A 20,026-nucleotide genomic window follows, 5' to 3' on the forward strand; every position below is an offset into this window, starting at 1 on the left:
ATCTGAGCAATGTATTTAATCACATGATTGACATTCATGACACTACACTACACATTCCATTTTAGATTATGCAGCACAAACCATGTATGCCCACAGGACACTACTAAAATGCTCAAGTATTAGTCAACTCTAGTTTAAACAACTGGAGGAAAAACCTACTTCTTTGAATTCCTTCTGTTTTCATAGCAGTATACTGAAATGTAAATCATTTTATTTACAAGTTTCACCTGAAAAAAGGAGTACAGGCATAGAGAAGAGTACAGGACAGAATAATACAATGATATTACAAAAGTCAAGGTTTCTGGACACCGGTTTAGTCATGACAGTATGGCTTGAGACTGGTCAGTCTATGACAATGACCTCACTATTTTTGTTGTCCACCTGCATGTTGGACTCCAGAACCTGAACTATTTGGGTAGCTGAGGGGCGTTTCTGTGGATTCTCCTCCGTGCAGAGCCAGAACAGCTCCACCATTCTCTGGTAGGCTCCCCCGAGACTGACAGAGTCCAGCGCTGGCCGGGTGCCCAACTTCTCATAGTAGGCATCCTCATCAAAGCCGTCCTCCAATGAATCATCTGAGAATGTAACGTCTATACAATTATTTAAAACCATTATTGAGCAAATTATCTTGTTTCAAACAGAAGTCTTACATAAATCCAAAACAAGTGAAATTGCCTTTTTAAATGAGCTCTAGACATATAGAACTCTCCTTACCCCCTTCACTGTCCAAAATCTCCAGGTGAGGCATGGCCAGAGTCATCATCTCCCAAAGGGTCAGTCCGTAGGCAAAGATGTCTGCCTTGTCAGTGATCACTCCTCCCTCCAGAGCTTCCTTGGGCGTCCACGGCTCAGTGCCAACATACTCTGCTTTGGGGTTACTCACTTGAGAGAGGAGCAGAAACAGGAAAAGGTTTAAACATGTTGTTACGGATACAGTTATCCTGTGTGTGCGTGTGTATCCTGTGTGTGTTTCTTTTCTCTCCTTCTCCCCTCACAGGTGAAAACCATCACTCCCCAATCAGTCAACAATCAGAAGACACACCTCCTATTTCCTACCCTATCACAGTTCCTTCCCCATGGTTTAAAAACCCCATCATTTGTTTGCTCTAGAGCAATCTCTAGCTCAATCTCTCTGTAAATTCCATGTCTGTAGGTCTCTGTGTTTCACTCTCGCTTTGTGTCTTAACCTCTCTTTTGTTTAAAGCACCTCCATAGCACTTTGTCATCACCTGTGAGTATTGTTTTTGGTTATGGTGTTTGTGTGTTGCTGGTGGGAAAAGGGGGAAACCAAGACAAGTCGCCCATGGGCATACACTACCCGTAGGTGAACTTTGTTAAATACACTAGTTAGAACTGGGCGGACCACCCACTGTATTTTTGGTTAGTTAGTTAGCTGTTGTTAAAGTAGGCTAGTCTAGCTTAGGGGTGTTTTTGAATACTTATTGTTTCTTTCCTTGGGTCCAGCTCAGCCCCTTTTCCTGCTCTCCCCATTACCGTGTGTTTATAAATAAACCTACAGTTTGACGGTAGATTTCTGTTGTCGTGGTTATTTCGTGCACACTTTTACTTTGTCACAATAATAACTTGCATGAGTTATGTTACGGGTCTCATTACCATCCCCCCTAGACTGTCGGGCCAAAAGAGATTCGTAACATAAGTGGGTCCTCGTCCGGGATCTGTCATAACTGACACCCATGCCGCTCATGTAGATTGTTGTAGTGGTATAGTTCAGTGTTGAGCGTCATAGCTGAAGTAGCATTAGTGTTTGCTATTTTCTTTGGCACTTGTGAAGTAGTGTAAAATGACTACTTTTGATTTGAGTTCCTTTTTGGATAACCCTTCGTGGGAGGTTTTTGACAAATGTCGTAGAGTTGATTTAATGACCTTGGCTGACTATTATTCAGTATCGATTCCGCAGAGTTTAGTTAAGGCGGAGGTTAAACGGCTAGTATTAAATGTATTGTTGGAAGAGCAGGTGCTTGTGTTACCGCTGCCTGAGCCTACTACCCCTGTAGGGGATGTTGCTGCTCCTGTAAGCCCATTGGTATCTGATAATGAGGGCGAGGCTAAAACACCAGCCACATTGTCCCGTTTTGATCCACTCTCCCCACTGTCAAATGGTGATGCCAGGAGGGATGTCCATTTAGCACAGTTCCAACTGGAGGTGGAAGAGCGAGCCCAAATTAGGCGAGAGACTCTCCAGTTGGAGATGTGCAAAATAGAGGCAGAAAAAGAACGAGAACAACGGCATTTGGAGATGTGTAAAATTGAGGCAGACAGAGAACAAAGGCAGTTGGAGTTCAAAATGCGCCAGATGGAACTGGAGGCAGACAGCGAGGCTAGCCTCCGGTCCTACTGTGCCTGTTTGTGAGCCGTCCTCATCTGCTGTGTCCTCAAACACGTTTGACATTAGTAGGCAGATTGACTCTCTGAACAAAGGTACTAAGGCAGAGGTTGACTCCTATTTTTGTATTTATTTGAGCGTATAGCCGTAGCATTGAAATGGCCTGAAGAGGTATGGTGCCTATTACTTCAGTGTAAATTAACTGGTAAAGCCCAAGAGGTTTTGTCAGCGCTACCTCTGGAGGACAGTTTGAATTACGAAGTGGTCAAAGCTACTGTTCTTCGTGCCTATGAGCTTGTGCCTGAGGCATACCGACAGAGATTTAGGTCTCATAGAAAGTATTCTAGTAAGACTTATGTGGAATTTGCTAGAGACAAGGGAAATCTGTTTGATAAATGGCATGCTGCTAGTAAGGTAACTGATTTCAACTCTCTCCGGGAGTTAATCTTGTTGGAAGAGTTTAAAAATTGCTTACCCGAACGCATTGTAGTTTACCTAAACGAACAGAAAGTATCCTCCCTGGCAGAAGCGTCTGTGTTGGCAGACGAGTTTGTGTTGACGCACAAGCGTGTGTTTTCGGCTCAAACTGAGAGTAGAGCTACTGAGTTTCCTACCTTTAGCCCTAGTCGGCCAGCAGTAGTATATCAAGCACGCCAGAAGAATGAGCGTCCCTGTTTCTATTGTCATAAAGTAGGACATATGATTAATGATTGCTTCCTGCTTAAACGCAAACAAGGGATGCCTCTTCGTGCCAAGCCACCAACAGGTGTTGCTCTAATTCGTACGGTTGTGAGGTCTGCAACAAAACAGGTGCCTCAGGGTAACTGTAGTTTGAAAGTCTCAATCCCCGACCGCAGTTATGAACCATTCATTTTCGAGGGGTTTGTTTCCCTAACGAATGACGAAGCGTCTCAACGACCGGTTAAAATCCTTAGAGATACTGGTGCGGCGCAGTCGTTTATATTGTCTGATGTGTTGCCCTTATCTGACGATACATATTGTGGTTCCAGTGTGTTAGTGCAGGGTATTGAAATGGGTTTTGTCCCAGTGCCATTGCACTTTGTGAAAGTACACTGAGTTAATCAGTGGAATATTCAGAGTGGGGGTACGCCCTATGTTGCCAGTGAAAGGTGTGACCTTTATAATGGGTAACGATATTGCCGGAGGAAAGGTAGTACCCGTATTGGAAGTATTGGATGAAAGTGACCACTCTCTCTCGAATGAGCTGGCACAGAGTTATCCACATGTGTTCCCCACTTGTGCTGTCACTCGTGCTCAGGCACTACAAGAGGGTGACGTGATAGATTTGTCGAACACTGTTCTGTTCAAAGAGGTTGATCAAGAAGATGGATTGTGTGATACCTCTGAGAAGCTGATCACCTCTGACAAACAGCCCAGGAAAGAATCAAAGAACGTTGAACTTATTGCTGATGCAATACAGTTACCAGTCACTCGTGAGCAGCTGATTGCTAACCAAAAGGTTGACAACAAGCTTGCTAAATGTTTTTCTAGTGTTGTCTCATTGGAAGATGTGAAGAAGAAGAACGTGGCTTACTTCATTGATGGTAATCTCATGCGTAAATGGAAATCCCATGTTGACGCGGATGGAGATTGGAATGCTGTTTACCAAATAGTGATTCCTACAGCCTTTCGACAAAATGTGTTATCCCTTGCTCATGATCACCAGTGGTCTGGTCATTTAGGAATCACAAAAACTTATGATCGGATCCTTCAACATTTCTTTTGGCCGGGTTTAAAACAAGATGTGGCTCAGTTCTGTCGGACATGCCACACATGTCAGATAACAGGAAAACCAAATCAGGTTATTCCTCCCGCTCCTCTTTGTCCCATACCTGTCATAGGTGAACCATTCGAGCATGTGGTGGTTGATTGTGTCGGACCGTTACCGAAGACAAAATCGGGTAACCAGTTTTTGTTCTGATAATGTGTTGGCAGATGCTTTGTCTCGTGTGTGAAAATGATTTCTGTATGTTTTGCAAGGATGTTGCTTTGTTGTGAGTATTCATTGAATACTGTAGTCGCAACCCCTAGGGTTGCTCTTTTAAGGGTGGGAGTGTTACGGATACAGTTATCCTGTGTGTGTATCCTGTGTGTGTTTCTTTTCTCTCCTTCTCCCCTCACAGGTGAAAACATCACTCCCCAATCAGTCAACAATCAATCATCAATCAGAAGACACACCTCCTCCTATTTCCTACCCTATCACAGTTCCTTCCCCATGGTTTAAAAACCCCATCATTTGTTTGCTCTAGAGCCATCTCTAGCTCAATCTCTCTGTAAATGCCATGTCTGTAGGTCTCTGTTTCACTCTCGCTTTGTGTCTTAACCTCTCTTTTGTTTAAGCACCTCATAGCACTTTGTCATCACCTGTGAGTATTGTTTTTGGTTATGGTGTTTGTTTGTTGCTGGTGGGAAAAGGGGGAAACCAAGACAAGTCGCCCATGGGCATACACTACCCGTAGGTGAACTTTGTTAAATACACTAGTTAGAACTGGGCGGACCACCCACTGTATTTTTTTGGTTAGTTAGCTGTTGTTAAAGTAGGCTAGTCTAGCTTAGGGGTGTTTTGGATGCTTATTGTTTCTTTCCTTGGGTCCAGCTCAGCCCCTTTTCCTGCTCCCCCCATTACCGTGTGTTTATAAATAAACCTAGAGTTTGACGGTAGATTTCTGTTGTTGTGGTTATTTCGTGCACACTTTTACTTTGTCACAATAATAATTTGCATGAGTTATGTTACGGGTCTCATTACCATCCCCCCTAGACTGTCGGGCCAAAAGGGATTCGTAACTCATGTCATACAGTGATTAAAGCATGGGTTTTTAGGCTTACTGGGCATTGGTATATTTGACCAACAGTTTATTTGTGAGTATTGGTGGTTCTCAGAAAATCCAAAAGTAGAATTGGTTGGGAACATGTGTGAGAAACACTAAGAATAAAGATTTTTTTAAATGTATTATTTATTTCACCTTTATTTAACCAGGTAGGCTAGTTGAGAACAAGTTCTCATTTACAACTGCAACCTGGCCAAGATAAAGCAAAGCAGTTTGACACAGAGTTACACATAGAATAGACAAACATACAGTAGAAAAAGTCTATATACAGTGTGTGCGAATGAGGTAGGATAAGGGAGGTAAGGCAATAAATAGGCCATGGTGGCAAAGTAATTACAATATACCAATTAAAACGCTGGAATGGTAGGTGTGCAGAAGATGAATGTGCAAGTAGAGATACTGGGGTGAAAAGGAGCAAGATAAATACAGTATGGGATTGAGGTAGTTGGGTGGGCTATGTACATGTGCAGTGATCTGACAGCTGGTGCTTAACGCTAGTGAGGGAGATATGAGTCCAGCTTCAGTGATTTTTGCAGTTCATTCCAGTCATTGGCAGCAGAGAACTGGAAATAGAGGCGGCCAAAGGAGGAATTGGCTTTGGGGGTGACCAGTGAGATATACCTGCTGGAGCGCATGCTATGGGTGGGTGCTGCTATGGTGACCAGTGAGCTGAGAGAAGGCAGAGCTTTACCTAGCAAAGACTTGTAGATGACCTGGAGCCAGTGGGTTTGGCGACGAGTATGAAGCGAGGGCCAGCCAACGAGAGCGTACAGGTCGTAGTGGTGGGTAGTATATGGGGCTTTGGTGACAAAACAGATGGCACTGTGATAGACTGCATCCAATTTGTTGAGTAGAGTGTTGGAGGCTATTTTGTAAATGACATCGCTGAAGTCGAGGATCGGTAGGATGGTCAGTTTTACGAGGGTATGTTTGGCAGCATGAGTGAAGGATGCTTGTTGAGAAATAGGAAGCCAATTCTAGATTTAACTGTGGATTGGAGATGCTTAATGTGAGTCTGGAAGGGGGGTTTACAGTCTAACCAGACACCTAGGTATTTGTAGTTGTCCACATATTCTAAGTCAGAACCGTCCAGAGTAGTGGTGCTGGACGTGCGGGCAGGGATCGGTTGAAGAGCATGCATTTAGTTTTACTTGCATTTAATTTAAGAGCAGTTGGAGGCCACGGAAGGAGAGTTGTATGGCATTGAAGCTCGTCTGGAAGTTAGTTAACAGTGTCCAAAGAAGGGCCAGAGGTATACAGAATGGTGTCGTCTGCGTAGAGGTAGATCAGAGAATCACCAGCAGCAAGAGCGACATTGATGTATACAGAGAAGAGAGTCGGCCCGAGAATTGAACCCTGTGGCACCCCCATAGAGACTGCCAGAGGTCCGGACAACAGGCCATCCGATTTGACACACTGAACTATATCAGAGAAGTAGTTGGTGAACCAGGCGAGGTAATCATTTGAGAAACCAAGGCTGATAAGAATGTAGTGATTGACAGTCAAGCCTTGGCCAGGTCGATGAATACGGCTGCACAGTAATGTTTCTTATCGATTGCGGTTATGATATCGTTTAGGACCTTGAGCGTGGCTGAGGTGCACCCATGACCAGCTCTGAAACCAGATTGTATAGCGGAGAAGGTACGGTGGGATTCGAAATGGTCGGTAATCTGTTTGTTAACTTGGCTTTCGAAGACCTTAGATAGGCAGGGTAGGATAGATATAGGTCTGTAGCAGTTTGGGTCTAGAGTGTCTCCCCCTTTGAAGAGGGGGATGACTGCGGCAGCGTTCCAATCTTTGGGAATATCAGGCGATACGAAAGAGGTTGAACAGGCTAGTAATAGGGGTTGCAACTATTTCGGCAGATCATTTTAGAAAGAGAGTAGAGGTCGACCGACTAATTGAAATGGCTGATTTCAAGTTTTCATAACAAAGTCAGTATTTTTGGTATTGTTTTTTTTTTTACACCTTTATTTAATCTTTATTTCACTAGGCAAGTCAGTTAAGAACACATTCTTATTTTCAATGACGGCCTAGGAACGGTGGGTTAACTGCCTCGTTCAGGGGCAGAACGACCTTGTCAGCTCGGGGGACACAATCTTGCACTTACAGTTAACTAGTCCAACGCTATAACCACCTGCCTCTCGCTGCACTCCACAAGGAGACTGCCTGTTACGCAAATGCAGTAAGCCAAGGTAAGTTGCTAGCTAGCATTAAACTTAACTTATAGAAAACAAATCAATCAATCCTAATCACTAGTTAACTACACATGGTTGATGATATTACTAGTTTCTCTAGAGTGGTGGTAGGCAGCAGCAGGCTCGTAAGCATTCATTCAAACAGCACTTTTGTGCGTTTTGCCAGCAGCTCTTCATTGTGCGTCAAGCATTGCGCTGTTTATGACTTCAAGCCTATCAACTCCCGAGATGAGGCTGGTGTAACCGATGTTAAATGGCTAGTTAGTTAGCGGGGTGCGCGCTAATAGCGTGTCACTCGCTCTGAGACTTGGAGTGGTTGTTCCCCTTGCTCTGCATGGGTAATGCTGCTTCGAGGGTGGCTGTTGTCGTTGCGTTCCTGGTTCGAGCGCAGGGAGAAGCGAGGAGGGGGACGGAAGCTATACTGTTACACTGTCAATACTAAAGTGCCTATAACACATATGTCAGAGTCAAGGCCCGCGGGCCACATCCGGCCCGCAAGAAGGTTTTTTACGGCCCCTGGGATGATCTTGATTTATTATTAGAACCGGCCCGCAGCAAGCCGGCAGCCCGCAGATCTTTTACACGCACCAATACTACATTTCCCACAATGCAAAGGTGACGCACCGAGCAGTAGGCTGCTTCATTTCAATATTTATTGGCACAGCAGTCGTCAGCATCACAGTAAAATTAACTTTCAGATACCCATCAAAAATGGCAAAACGGAAGGTGGATACTGAGAACCGGGGGTTTCAAACAAGGTGGGAGTCGGAGTATATGTTCACGAAGGTAGCTGGAAAACCTGTGTGTCTTCTGTGTGGAGAAAGTGTGGCGGTACTGAAAGAGTATAATCTGAGACGACATTATGAAACGAAACACGCGGACAAAAACAAGAATATGGACATGGAACAAAGGCTACAAAAGGCAGAGGAATTAAAACGAGGCCTCAAATCTCGACAGGCTCTGTTCAAAAAAGCCAAATCACAAGGCCAGGCTGCTGTCAAGGCCAGTTTTATTTTGGCAGAAGAGATCGCTAAATCAGCCCGGCCATTTACGGAGGGGATTTCATCAAAAACTGCATGATTAAAGTTTGTGACGAAGTTTGCCCAGAAAAAAGGCAACTCTTTTTAAATGTGAGTCTGAGCAGAAACACCATTGCCGAGAGAGTAGACCAGTTGTCCATCAATCTAAAAGAGCAGCTTGTGAAAAAGGGAAAAGATTTTATTGCATATTCCTTGGCTGTGGATGAGAGCACCGACATTTCTGACATTGCCCAGTTGTCAATTTTCATCCGCGGAGTGGACTCCAACCTAAGCGTGACAGAGGAGTTTTTGGCTTTACGTCCTATGCATGGCACAACTACGGGGCATGATTTGTATGAAGAGGTGTCAAGATGTGTAAATGAGATGGAGCTGCCTTGGGAAAAACTCGTGGGTTTGACAACCGACGGAGCACCTGCGATGTGTGGACACAGGAGCGGACTGGTGGCGAAGATACGGGAAAAGATGCAAGAGGAAAACGCGACAGGTGAGCTGACAGCTTATCATTGTATCATACACCAGGAAGCGTTGTGCGGTAAAGCCTTGAAAATGGAGCATGTAATGAGCATCATCACGCGCACAGTTAACTTTATCAGAGCCAAAGGTTTGAATCACCGCCAGTTCAAGGCATTTCTGACGGAGTTAGAAACGGAGCATGGTGATTTGCCTTATCACACAGAGGTGCGATGGCTAAGCCAGGGAAAGGTGCTTCAAAGATGTTTAGAGCTTCGTGAGGAGATTTGTCTGTTCTTGGACAGCAAAGGGAAAGACACAACACAACTCCGAGACGAAATGTTTCTGTGTGAAATGGCTTTTCTGTGTGACATTACGAGTCATCTGAATGCAATAAACTTGCAGCTGCAGGGTCGGGATCGTGTCATCTCTGATATGTACAGTACAGTGAAGGCATTTAAAACCAAACTGACTCTGTGGGAGACGCAGATGCGGAAAGAAAATTTGAGCCACTTTCCCAGCTGCCAGACCATGAAAGAGAAGCTCTCTACCAGTGCGTTCCGAGCACACAGTTGGCTGATAAAATAGGTATGCTTGCCGCTGACTTTCGACGCCGATTTGCTGACTTTGAAGCACAAAAAAGCAGGTTGGAACTGCTCGGTAACCCATTTGCTGTTGACGTGGAAAGCTCACCACCAAACCTCCAAATGGAGTTGATTGACCTCCAATGCAATGATGCACTGAGGGTAAAATATGCGGCAGTGGGTGCTGCGGAGTTCGCCCGTTTCCTCCCCGGCACAATGCCCCAGCTGCGCATCCAGGCTGCTCAAACGTTGTCTATGTTTGGCAGCACATACCTGTGTGAACAACTGTTTTCTTTGATGAACCTGAACAAAACATCACACAGAAGTCGACTTACTGCTGAACACCTCCACTCAATTCTGAGGATTTCTTCAGCTCAGAGCCTTACCCGAACATTGATGAACTTGTGGAAAAGATGGGACACCACCAAGTATCACCCTCAACCTCAAACAAGTGAACATTACTGTGCAATCACATATTTAGAGTTTTTACTCAGTTCAAGTTTAAAAGTTAAAATGTAATATTTGTTTTCACTGCATGTTACTTCTCCTTAAACAAAGTGTTGTTTTTGATTAATAGATTTTTGCACTTTATTTTTTGTATTTCAATCCAATTATATTTAAAAATATTTCAGTTGAGTGGATGATAGAAAATTGCTATTATTGTTTTTTCTTTGAAGTAAATTTAGCCCACTTTTGCTAAAATAGAAAATATAGTCTACTGATGGTGCCTTGAATACCGGTTTCTTTCATTTAATGTTCATGTTATGGGGATATTTATATAAAGGAAATTTGTCTTTTGTGTCTGTTGAAAATTAAAGATTACTGACAGAGCCATAAGAAAATATTGCTTTATTTATCTGATCATATTGTAATATATTTGTTAGGTTTTCAGTAGGTTCAATTAGGTTCACTAGACTATATGCGTCATTTAAAAATTTTTCAATGAACATTCGAACAGTCCGGCCCTCGTCTTGTAGCTGATTTTTTTATTTGGCCCTCCGTCCATTTGACTTTGACACCCCTGGCCTATAAGAACATCCAATAGTCAAAGGTATATGAAATACGATATATACGATACATAATATGGTATAGAGAGAAATAGTCCTATAATTCCTATAATAACTACAACCTAAAACTTCCTACCTGGGAATATTGAAGACTCATGTTAAAAGGAACCACCAGCTATCATATGTTCTCATGTTCTGAGTGTAACAGTATAACTTTAGACCGTCCCCTCGCCCATACCCGGGCGCGAACCTGGGACCCTCTGCACACATCAACAACAGTCACCCACGAAGCATCGTTACCCATCGCTCCACAAAAGCCGCGGCCCTTGCAGAGCATGGGGAAGTACTACTTCAAGGTCTCAGAGCAGGTGACGTCACTGATTGAGACGCTATTTAGTGCGCACCGCTAACTAAGCTAGCCGTTTCACATCCGTTACATGAGCAAGGAACTTAAACGTTAGCTTTCTTACACGGCACAAATTGCACTTTTACTTTCTTCTTCAACACTTTGTTTTTGCATAATTTAAACCAAATTGAACATGTTTCATTATTTATTTGAGGCTAAATTGATTTGATTGATGTATTATATTAAGTTAAAATAAGTGTTCATTCAGTATTGTTGTAATTGTCATTATTACAAATAAATAAATTAATCCAGATTGTCCAGCTGATTTGTAGGGGTCCAGATTGTCCAGCTGATTTGTAGGGGTCCAGATTGTCCAGCTGATTTGTAGGGGTCCAGATTGTCCAGCTGATTTGTAGGGGTCCAGATTGCCCAGCTGATTTGTAGGGTCCAGAGTGCCCAGCTGATTTGTAGGGTCCAGATTGTCCAGATGATTTGTAGGGGTCCAGATTGTCCAGCTGATTTGTAGGGGTCCAGATTGTCCAGCTGATTTGTAGGGGTCCAGATTGCCCAGCTGATTTGTAGGGGTCCAGATTGCCCAGCTGATTTGTAGGGTCCAGATTGTCCAGCTGATTTGTAGGGGTCCAGATTGTCCAGCTGATTTGTAGGGGTCCAGATTGTCCAGCTGATTTGTAGGGGTCCAGATTGTCCAGCTGATTTGTAGGGTCCAGATTGTCCAGCTGATTTGTAGGGTCCAGATTGTCCAGATTAATCGGCATCTGCTTTTTTGGTCCTCCAATAATCGGTATTGGTGTTGAAAAATCATAAATCGGTCAACCTCTAAAAGAGAGGGTCCAGATTGTCTAGCCCGGCTGATTTGTAGGGGTCCAGATTTTGCAGCTCTTTCAGAACATCAGCTATCTAGATTTGGGTGAAGGAGAAATGGGGAGGCTTGGGCGAGTTGCTGATGGGGGTGCAGGGCTGTTGACCGGGGTAGGGGTAGCCAGGTGGAAAGCATGGCCAGCCATAGAAAAATGCTTATTGAAATTCTCAATTATAGTGGATTTATCGGTGGTGACAGTGTTTCCTAGCCTCAATGCAGTGGGCAGCTGGGAGGAGGTGCTCTCCAGATGAGGAATTGATGTGCCTAAAAGCCCAATTATATAATACATTGAGATATTGTAAACTTTTTTTAGACCCTTTTTGTTCCTACCCATGTTAATGTCTATAACTATAATTAATTACATACACATTGCTCAAAATATTTACTAAAAGAAGGATTCAAGTTACCAGGATAGGATCGACGCTATTAGCAATTTTAGTCTAAATACAAGTATCGATATGCAAACAAAGCTTTTCTGCATTTAGTTTGAGGTTAAAAAAACTCTTATTGCATTTCACTTGACAGTTCAAATGATTCACTATTGTGTCTGTAGGCCTACTATATACTGTAGGCCTACAGCCTATTTCTGAAATACAAGAATATATAGACTTGTATTGTCCTGCCTTTCTCTTTGAGAGGTTCTACAACCTCATGGACAAGAGGAACACCGATGTGAGAATGCTGTTCATGGACTACAGCTCAGTGTTCAACACGATGGTGCCCAAAGCTCACTAAGCTAAGGACCCTGAGACTAAACACCTCCCTCTGCAACTGGATCTTGGACTTCCTGACAGGCCGCCCCCAGATGGTAAGGGTAGACAACAACACATCTGCTACGCTGATCCTCAACACGGGGGCCCCTCAGGGGTGCGTGCTTAGTCCTCTCCTGTACTCCCTGTTCACCCACGACTGTGTGGCCAAGCACGACTCCAACACCATCATTAATTTAGCTGAAGACAACGGTAGTAGGCCTGATCACAGACAAATATGAGACTGCCTATAGGGAGGAGGTCAGAGACCTGGCATTGTGGTGCCAGGACAACAACCTCTCCCTCAACCTCAGCAAGACAAAGGAGCTGATTGTGGATTACAGAAAACTGAGGGCCGAACACGCCCCCGTTCCTTGGTGTCCACATCACCAACAAACGAACACACCAAGACAGTCGTGAAGAGAGCACGACAACACCTTTTCTCCCACAAGAGACTGAAAAGATTTGGCATGGGTCCCCAGATTCTCAAAAAGTTCTACATCTGCACCATCGAGAGCATCCTGACCTGTTCCATCACCGCCTGTTACGGCAACTGCTCGGCATCCGACTAAGGCACGTAGTGCGTACGGCCCAGTACATCACTGGGGCCAAGCTTCCTGCCATCCAGGACCCACAGCGGATTCGGAAAGTATTCAGAACCCTTGACTTTTTCCACATTTGGTTACATTACAGCCTCTGATTCAGAGCGGTTTGGTTAAATGCAGAAGACATTTCAGTTGAAGGCATTCAGTTGTACAACTGACTAGGTATCCCCATTTCCTTATTCTAAAATAGATTACATTGTTTTTCCCCCCTCATCAATCTACACACAATACCCCATAATGACAAAGCAAAAACAGGATTTTAGAAATCTTTGCAAATGTATGCATTTTTGGGGGGGGGGTATGATGCTACAAACTTGGCACACCAGTATTTGTAGAGTTTCTCCCATTCTTCTCTGCAGATCCTCTCAAACTCTGCCAGGTTGGATGGGGAGCATTTCTGCACAGCTATTTTCTGGTCTGTCCAGAGATGTTTGATCAGGTTCAAGTCCGGGCCCTGGCTGGGCCACTCAAGGACATTCAGAGACTTGTCCCGAAGCCACTCCGGCGTTGTCTTTGCTGTGTGCTTAGGATCGTTGTCCTGTTGGAAGGTGAACCTTCGCCCCAGTCGGAGGTTCTGAGCGCTCTGGAGCAGGTTTCATCAATGATCTCTCTGTACTTTGCTCCGTTCATCTTTCCCTTGATCCTGCAGCTGAAAAACATCACCACAGCATGCTGCCACCACCACGCTTCACCGTAGGGATGGTGCCAGGTTTCCTCCAGACGTGAGACTTGGCATTCAGGCCAAAGAGTTCAATTGTGGTTTCATCAGACCAGAGAATCTTGTTTCTCATGGTCAGAGTCTTTAGGTGCCTTTTGGCAAACTCTAAGTGGGCTGTCATGTACCTTTTACTGAGGAGTAGTTTCCGTCTGGCCACTCTACCATAAAGGCCTGATTGGTGGAGTGCTGCAGAGCTGGTTGTCCTTCTGGGAGGTTCTCCCGTCTCCACCGAGGAATTCTGGTGCTCTTTCAGAGGGACCATCGGGTTCTCTGTCACCTCCCTGACCAAGGCCCCCCTCCTGATTGCTCAGTTTGGCTGGGCGGCCAGCTCTAGGAAGAGTCTTGGTGGTTCCAAACGACTTCCAGTTAAGAATGATGGAGGCCACTGTGTTCTTGGGGACCTTCAATGCTGTAGAAATGTTTTGGTACTCTTCCCCAGATCTGTGCCTCGACACAATCCTGTCTCGGAGCTCTAAGGACAATTCCTTCGACCTCATGGCTTGGTTTTTGCTCTGACTTGCACTGTCAACTGTGGGACCTTGTATAGACAGGTGTGTGCCAATCATTTGAATTTACCACAGGTAGACTCCATTCAAGTTGTAGAAAGATCTCAAGGATGATCAATGGAAACAGGATGCACCTGAGCTCAATTTCGAGACTCATAGCAAAGGGTCTGAATACTTATGTAAATAAGGCATTTCAGTTTATGTGTAATACATTTGCAAACATTTCTAAAAACCTGTTTTCTGGTTGTCATTATGGGGTATTGTATGCCGATTGATGAGGAAGAAAAGTAATCCATTTTAGAATAAGGCTGTAACGTAACAAAATGTGGAAAAAGTCAAGGAGTCTGAATACTCTCCGAATGCACTGTATATACCAGGTGGTGTCAGAGGAAGGCCCCAAAAAATGTCAGACTCCAGTCACCCAAGTCAGACTGTTCTCTCTGCTACCGCATGGCAAGCCTAGGTCCAAAAGGCTCCTTAACAGCTTCTACCCCAAAGTCCCAAGACTGCTGAACATTAATAAAAATGGCCACCCGGCCTATTTACATTGACACCCCCTCTCCTTTCTTTTAACACGGCTGCTACTCGTAGTTTATTATCTAGGCGTAGTCACTTTACCCCTACCTACTGGACATGTACTAATGACCTCGACTAACCGGTACCCCTGCACAGGTACCCCTGGGTATATAGTCTCGTTATTTTATTGTTTTACTTTTTTTTAAACTTTAGGTTATTTTGTAAATATTTCCTTAACTATATTTCTTGAACTGCATTGTTCGTTAAAGGCTTGTAAGTAAACATTTCACGGTAAGGTCTACAGCTGTTGTATTCGGTGCATGTGACAAATACAATTTGATGAATAAAATAGATTGTTTACATAGCAAACCACCTGCACATTGTTTGTTACTCTATACCCTTCCCTACAGCATCCCTACTATGAATAGAAACGCTGTGTTTCCCAGAAAGCATGAGCATGATGTAACCACTGGGCATGTGTTCCATTAGGCTCAGGACATGAGTGCGCGCAACACTGTGAAAATCATCAACAGCTATGTTGCAAGAACAACAGATGTTTGGCATTACACCCCAAGACCTAAACTAAAGAGGGCTAGGAATGCATTTTGTTCAGGTCCTACATCCGTCTAATTTCTCAGGTTCACACTTTCTAAACAGAGACAAAGACAGGTTGTCTAACAACAGCAACAGATGTAGAAAAGAGACCAAAATACCAAGTCCTGCCTATTTTACCAGTGTTTGAGTGTATGTATTGAGCTCAGATGGTGATATCTACCTTTCATATTCTCATCCAACTGCAAGGAGACTCCCACATCACAGATTTTGACAGTCTCAAAGTTTCCCTTGATGACAACATTGCAAGACTTCATGTCGCCATGTAGTAGCTTCTTCGCGTTGTGAAGGTACTGAAGGTGAAACAAATATACATTTCAAGCGTTTCCTTAATATATTTTCTATACCAAATTCTACACAGCCATATGCGTTTGATTCCCATTAAAATATGGAATAACATGAAGCATCTGGTAACTGACAGTGAATGAGAAAACAGGAAAATCATTTCCATTTAAGAGGGGTGTTTCATGGTGGTTTTTCAGTTAATTTGGTCATAGCTAGGCCATGAATCAAAGATTCCTATACTCAGTAATGGTGCTGTTTAAGAACTGCTGCATAAAGCAACACCCCTTCAGGGGATTACAGAACATTTGAAATCCTAAACCTGAAATTGTTGACGTACTGACAATAATGGAGGAGAAACTCAAATACCCTTCATCACCACGTATTATTCACGTTGATTCACGGAGTCAATCACCACCTTCCGGAGACACCTGAAACCCCACCTCTTTCAGGAATACCTAGGATAGGATAAAGTAATCCTTCTCACCCCCCCCCCCTTAAAAGATTTAGATGCACTATTGTAAAGTGGCTGTTCCACTGGATGTCTTAAGGTGAACGCACCAATTTGTAAGTCGCTCTGGATAAGAGCGTCTGCTAAATGACTTAAATGTAAATGTAAATGTTGATTGAGGGGAAATGTATAACAGCAATCTTGAATTACATTTGCTCACATGACCTCTCTGCCCCAAAGCATGAGAATAGAGCCAATCCATATCGATGAGCTGGATGATCATCTACAGTACTCCTGGTATTACAGCTTTATGTTACAAGCTGTATCTCCATTCCTCCCCCTGTAACCCATTCCAGATCAATACCAGGTGAAAACTAGATTCAAAAGATGAGCAGGATGTTACCTGTAGGCCACGTGCCACATGTAAGGCCACTTTGTCAATGGTGGCAGCTGGAAAAGCCTTCAGGCCCTCCTCTCTCCTCCTCTCTATCAGGTCGTTCAGGGACTGCTCCCCACCATACTCCATGGCCAGGCACTTGGAGCCATCCTTGGCAGTGGCGAAGGCACGGAATCCAACAATGTTTGGGTGGTGCAGGCCTTTCAGGATCTTTGCCTCGTCACTGAGTCTTCTCTGGAATACAGCCACCTGTTTTGAGGCACATTTGCTGTTGATCTTTTTGACAGCCCATGGAGACTGGTTAAATGTACCAAGTCTGCAAAAGAGCACATAGGAACATGACATACCAACTCCATAGGTAATATTGAGAAGCTAAATGACAGAATATACTGTAAAGAGATGTATAGGAAAGATATACCAATGATGTGTATTTAACATATGGAAATATGTCTATAGTTGGCTGGGATTAAGGATGAATTACATAAAGGTTATCCCACAAAACAAACCTGTTCATGAGATAAACATTCACCCCAGTTCCACATCCCAGTTTCTTCATGAAAGGGGAGGCAGGGATGGTTATAGGGGTTCTAGGACTGGGTGCGCCATCAGAGAGAGGGCTTTTAATCTTGTATGGTTTGCAGGGCGTCTTAAATGCATTCACATCACTGGCAATAGAAGAGTCCATTCTTTCACCGATCTGTGAACACATAAGACATAGTCAAAGTACCTCAATGCTAGCAAAGCTGGCTAGCTAACTTCAATAACAATCATAATATATCGCAAGGACCCAAAATTAGCGATCAACGACCTAATTTACTCAAGTGCGAATATTATATTTTTACGTAACTAACATTACAGCATAATGTGATAAAGGTTTATGAACAAATTCATTGATTATTCTTACCAATATTTATGTCCTGTATTGTCTTGATCACAAAAGATGCAGTAGAAAAGGCGCCCAACGTTTAAAAATCCAAAATGTTTTCGTATGTCAAATACAGGCGCCCTAGGAGGACAAACTGTCAAAATTATTGAAAAAAGCGTTTCTAAAATATGTAGCCTCCCAACTATCTGAAATACAGGTCAGGGGCATTAACACATTGTTTTGTGTATAATATAATGTACTGATGTAGCTAATGGTGTTTCTTGTTTGATTAAAACTCTGTTTATGCTTGTAGAAAATATTTGTAAAGTAAAATACATTGATTACACCACCAGAGAGCAGACTTAAGCGCTAAATAGAGAGGAAAGTTGTGTGTGGACTGTGGGCACATCTATACTGAGTGCACAAAACATTAAGAACACCTTCACTACGGAACATTTCAAGAACTTTGAAAGTTTCTTCAAGTGCAGTTGCAAAAACCATCAAGCTATATAATGAAACTTCCTTTTTCTTACATTTTTATCTTTGGGCCCGAATCCTGGATTCCAGTAGTTTACAGATATCCAGAATTTCAGATATTCTGCAGATCCAGGAACAAATTCCGTGTTCCATTTGTTATTTATCCAGCCACATTTGAGCAGATGTCTGCTGCAGCCTGCATATGTGTGTCCCCAAGCACAGTTGGGGCTCATTGATTGTGTCTCGCCACATTTCTCCACATAGCCATGGGCAGACCATGCCCAAGCCATATTGCACTTCCAGGTGGTACTGCATGCTGTTTAATCGTTGGTAAAAACTGATTTCAATAGGGACATACCTAATCAATTGTACAACTGAATGCATTCAATTGAAATGTCTCTTCTACATTTCAGAGTGGTGCCTTAATCAACATCTACGTCATCAGCGCCCAAGGAACAGTGGGTTCACTGCCTTGCTCAGAGCAACAGATTTTTACCTTGTTAGCTCAGGGATTCGATCTAGCAACCTTTCTGTTGCTGGCACAACGCTCCTACCCGCCAGGCTACATGTAGTTTCCTCTCTATCCTTCAACCTGATATAGCAGAAACATAGTATAATATGAAGAACACAGTACCTTGGTTAGAAAACAAATGTTCAACTAAACCTCAGAGGGAAATTGGCGAATTTTTCTGTGCTTGCTACATGTTGTGGTTGGTTTTATAGAAAAGTAGAGTGTGTTCCTTGGTCAAACCTCAGCATGGGCTCTGGTTGGGGAGAAGGAGCTGTCCCTGGCTCTGCTCAAGTTGGGTAGATTTGGGGAAATCCACAATTGAATCATTTCATGCATGTTTTCAATGTCAAACATTGTTCTGTAGACATGGTTTATTTGTCCATTGTTTTACTTGAATAATCAACTGCATTTTGACCATGTATGGCTTATTGTTTAGCTTTACAGTATTTTGGATCATGTCCAGTGTAAACACAGTACCAGTCAAAAGTTTGGACACATCTACTCATTCAAGGGTTTTTCATTATTTGTACTATTGTCTACATTGTAGAATAACAGTGAATACATCAAAACTATGAAATAACACATGGAATCATGTAGTAAACAAAAAGGTGTTAAACAAATCAAAACATGTTTGAGATTCTTCAAAATAGCCACCATTTGCCTTGATGACAGCTTGCACATTCATGGCATTCTCTTAACCAGCTTCACGAGGTAGTCCCAGTCACCTGGAATGCTTTCCAATTTACAGGTGTGCCTTGTCAAAAATTCATTTGTGGAATTTCTTTCCTTCTTAATGCGTCTGAGCCAATCAGTTGTGTTGTGACAAGGTAGGGGTGGTATACAGAAGATAGCCCTTTTTTGGTAAAAGACCAAGTCCATATTATGGCAAGAACTGCTCAAATAAGCAAAGAGAAAAAACAGGCCATCATTACTTTAAGACATGAAGGTCAGTCACTACGGAACATTTCAAGAACTTTGAAAGTTTCTTCAAGTGCAGTTGCAAAAACCATCAAGCGCTATGATGAAACTGGCTCTCATGAGGACCGCCACAGGAAAAGAAGACCCAGAGTTACCTCTGCTGCAGAGGACAAGTTCATTAGAGTTACCAGCCTCAGAAATTGCAGTTCAAGTAACAGACACATCTCAACATCAACTGTTCAGAAGAGACTGTGTGAATCAGTCCTTCTTGGTCAGATTGCTGCAAAGAAACCACTACTAAAGGATACCAACAAGAAGAGAGACTTGCTTTGACCAAAAAACACGAGCAATGGACATTAGACCGGTGGAAATCTGTCCTTTGGTGTGATGAGTCCAAATTTGAGGTTTATGGTTACAACCGCTGTGTCTTTGTGAGACACAGAGTAGGTGATTGGATAATCTCTGCATGTGTGATTCCCACCGTGAAGCATGGAGGAGGAGGTGTGATGGTGCTTTGCTGGTGACACTGTCAGTGATTTATTTAGAACTCAAGGCACACTTAACCAGCATGGCTGCCACAGAATTCTGCAGTGATACGCCATCCATCTGGTTTGCGCTTAGTGGGATGATAATTTCTTTTTCAACAGGACAATGACCCAACAAACCTCCAGGCTGTGTAAGGGCTATTTTACCAAGATGGAGTGCTGCATCAGATGACCTG

At 43.4% G+C, this 20,026-nt stretch overlaps 1 protein-coding gene across 3 annotated transcripts; it reads right to left on the reverse strand.

Annotated features, from left to right (window-relative positions):
• Nucleotide 1: 1 nt before the first annotated feature.
• pbk (PDZ binding kinase) lies at nt 2–17,546 on the reverse strand. 3 transcript variants are annotated; one of them, XM_029676753.2, is made up of 6 exons: nt 17,439–17,546; nt 17,041–17,231; nt 16,541–16,850; nt 15,568–15,697; nt 715–882; nt 2–590 (listed from the first exon to the last, which is right to left on the reverse strand). In XM_029676753.2, exons 2-6 carry the CDS (start codon nt 17,217–17,219, stop codon nt 343–345), a joined length of 1,035 nt encoding a protein of 344 aa, XP_029532613.1. In that variant the 5' UTR covers nt 17,220–17,231; nt 17,439–17,546; the 3' UTR covers nt 2–342. The 3 variants fall into 3 exon arrangements, with proteins under 3 accessions (XP_029532613.1, XP_029532615.2, XP_029532614.2); XM_029676755.2 differs by lacking the exon at nt 17,439–17,546 and having other exon boundaries at nt 2–575; nt 17,041–17,258; XM_029676754.2 differs by lacking the exon at nt 17,439–17,546 and having other exon boundaries at nt 17,041–17,258.
• Nucleotides 17,547–20,026: the final 2,480 nt, after the last annotated feature.

Source organism: Oncorhynchus nerka, linkage group LG13 (genome assembly GCF_034236695.1).
Source record: "Oncorhynchus nerka isolate Pitt River linkage group LG13, Oner_Uvic_2.0, whole genome shotgun sequence".
Lineage (NCBI taxonomy): Eukaryota > Metazoa > Chordata > Actinopteri > Salmoniformes > Salmonidae > Oncorhynchus > Oncorhynchus nerka.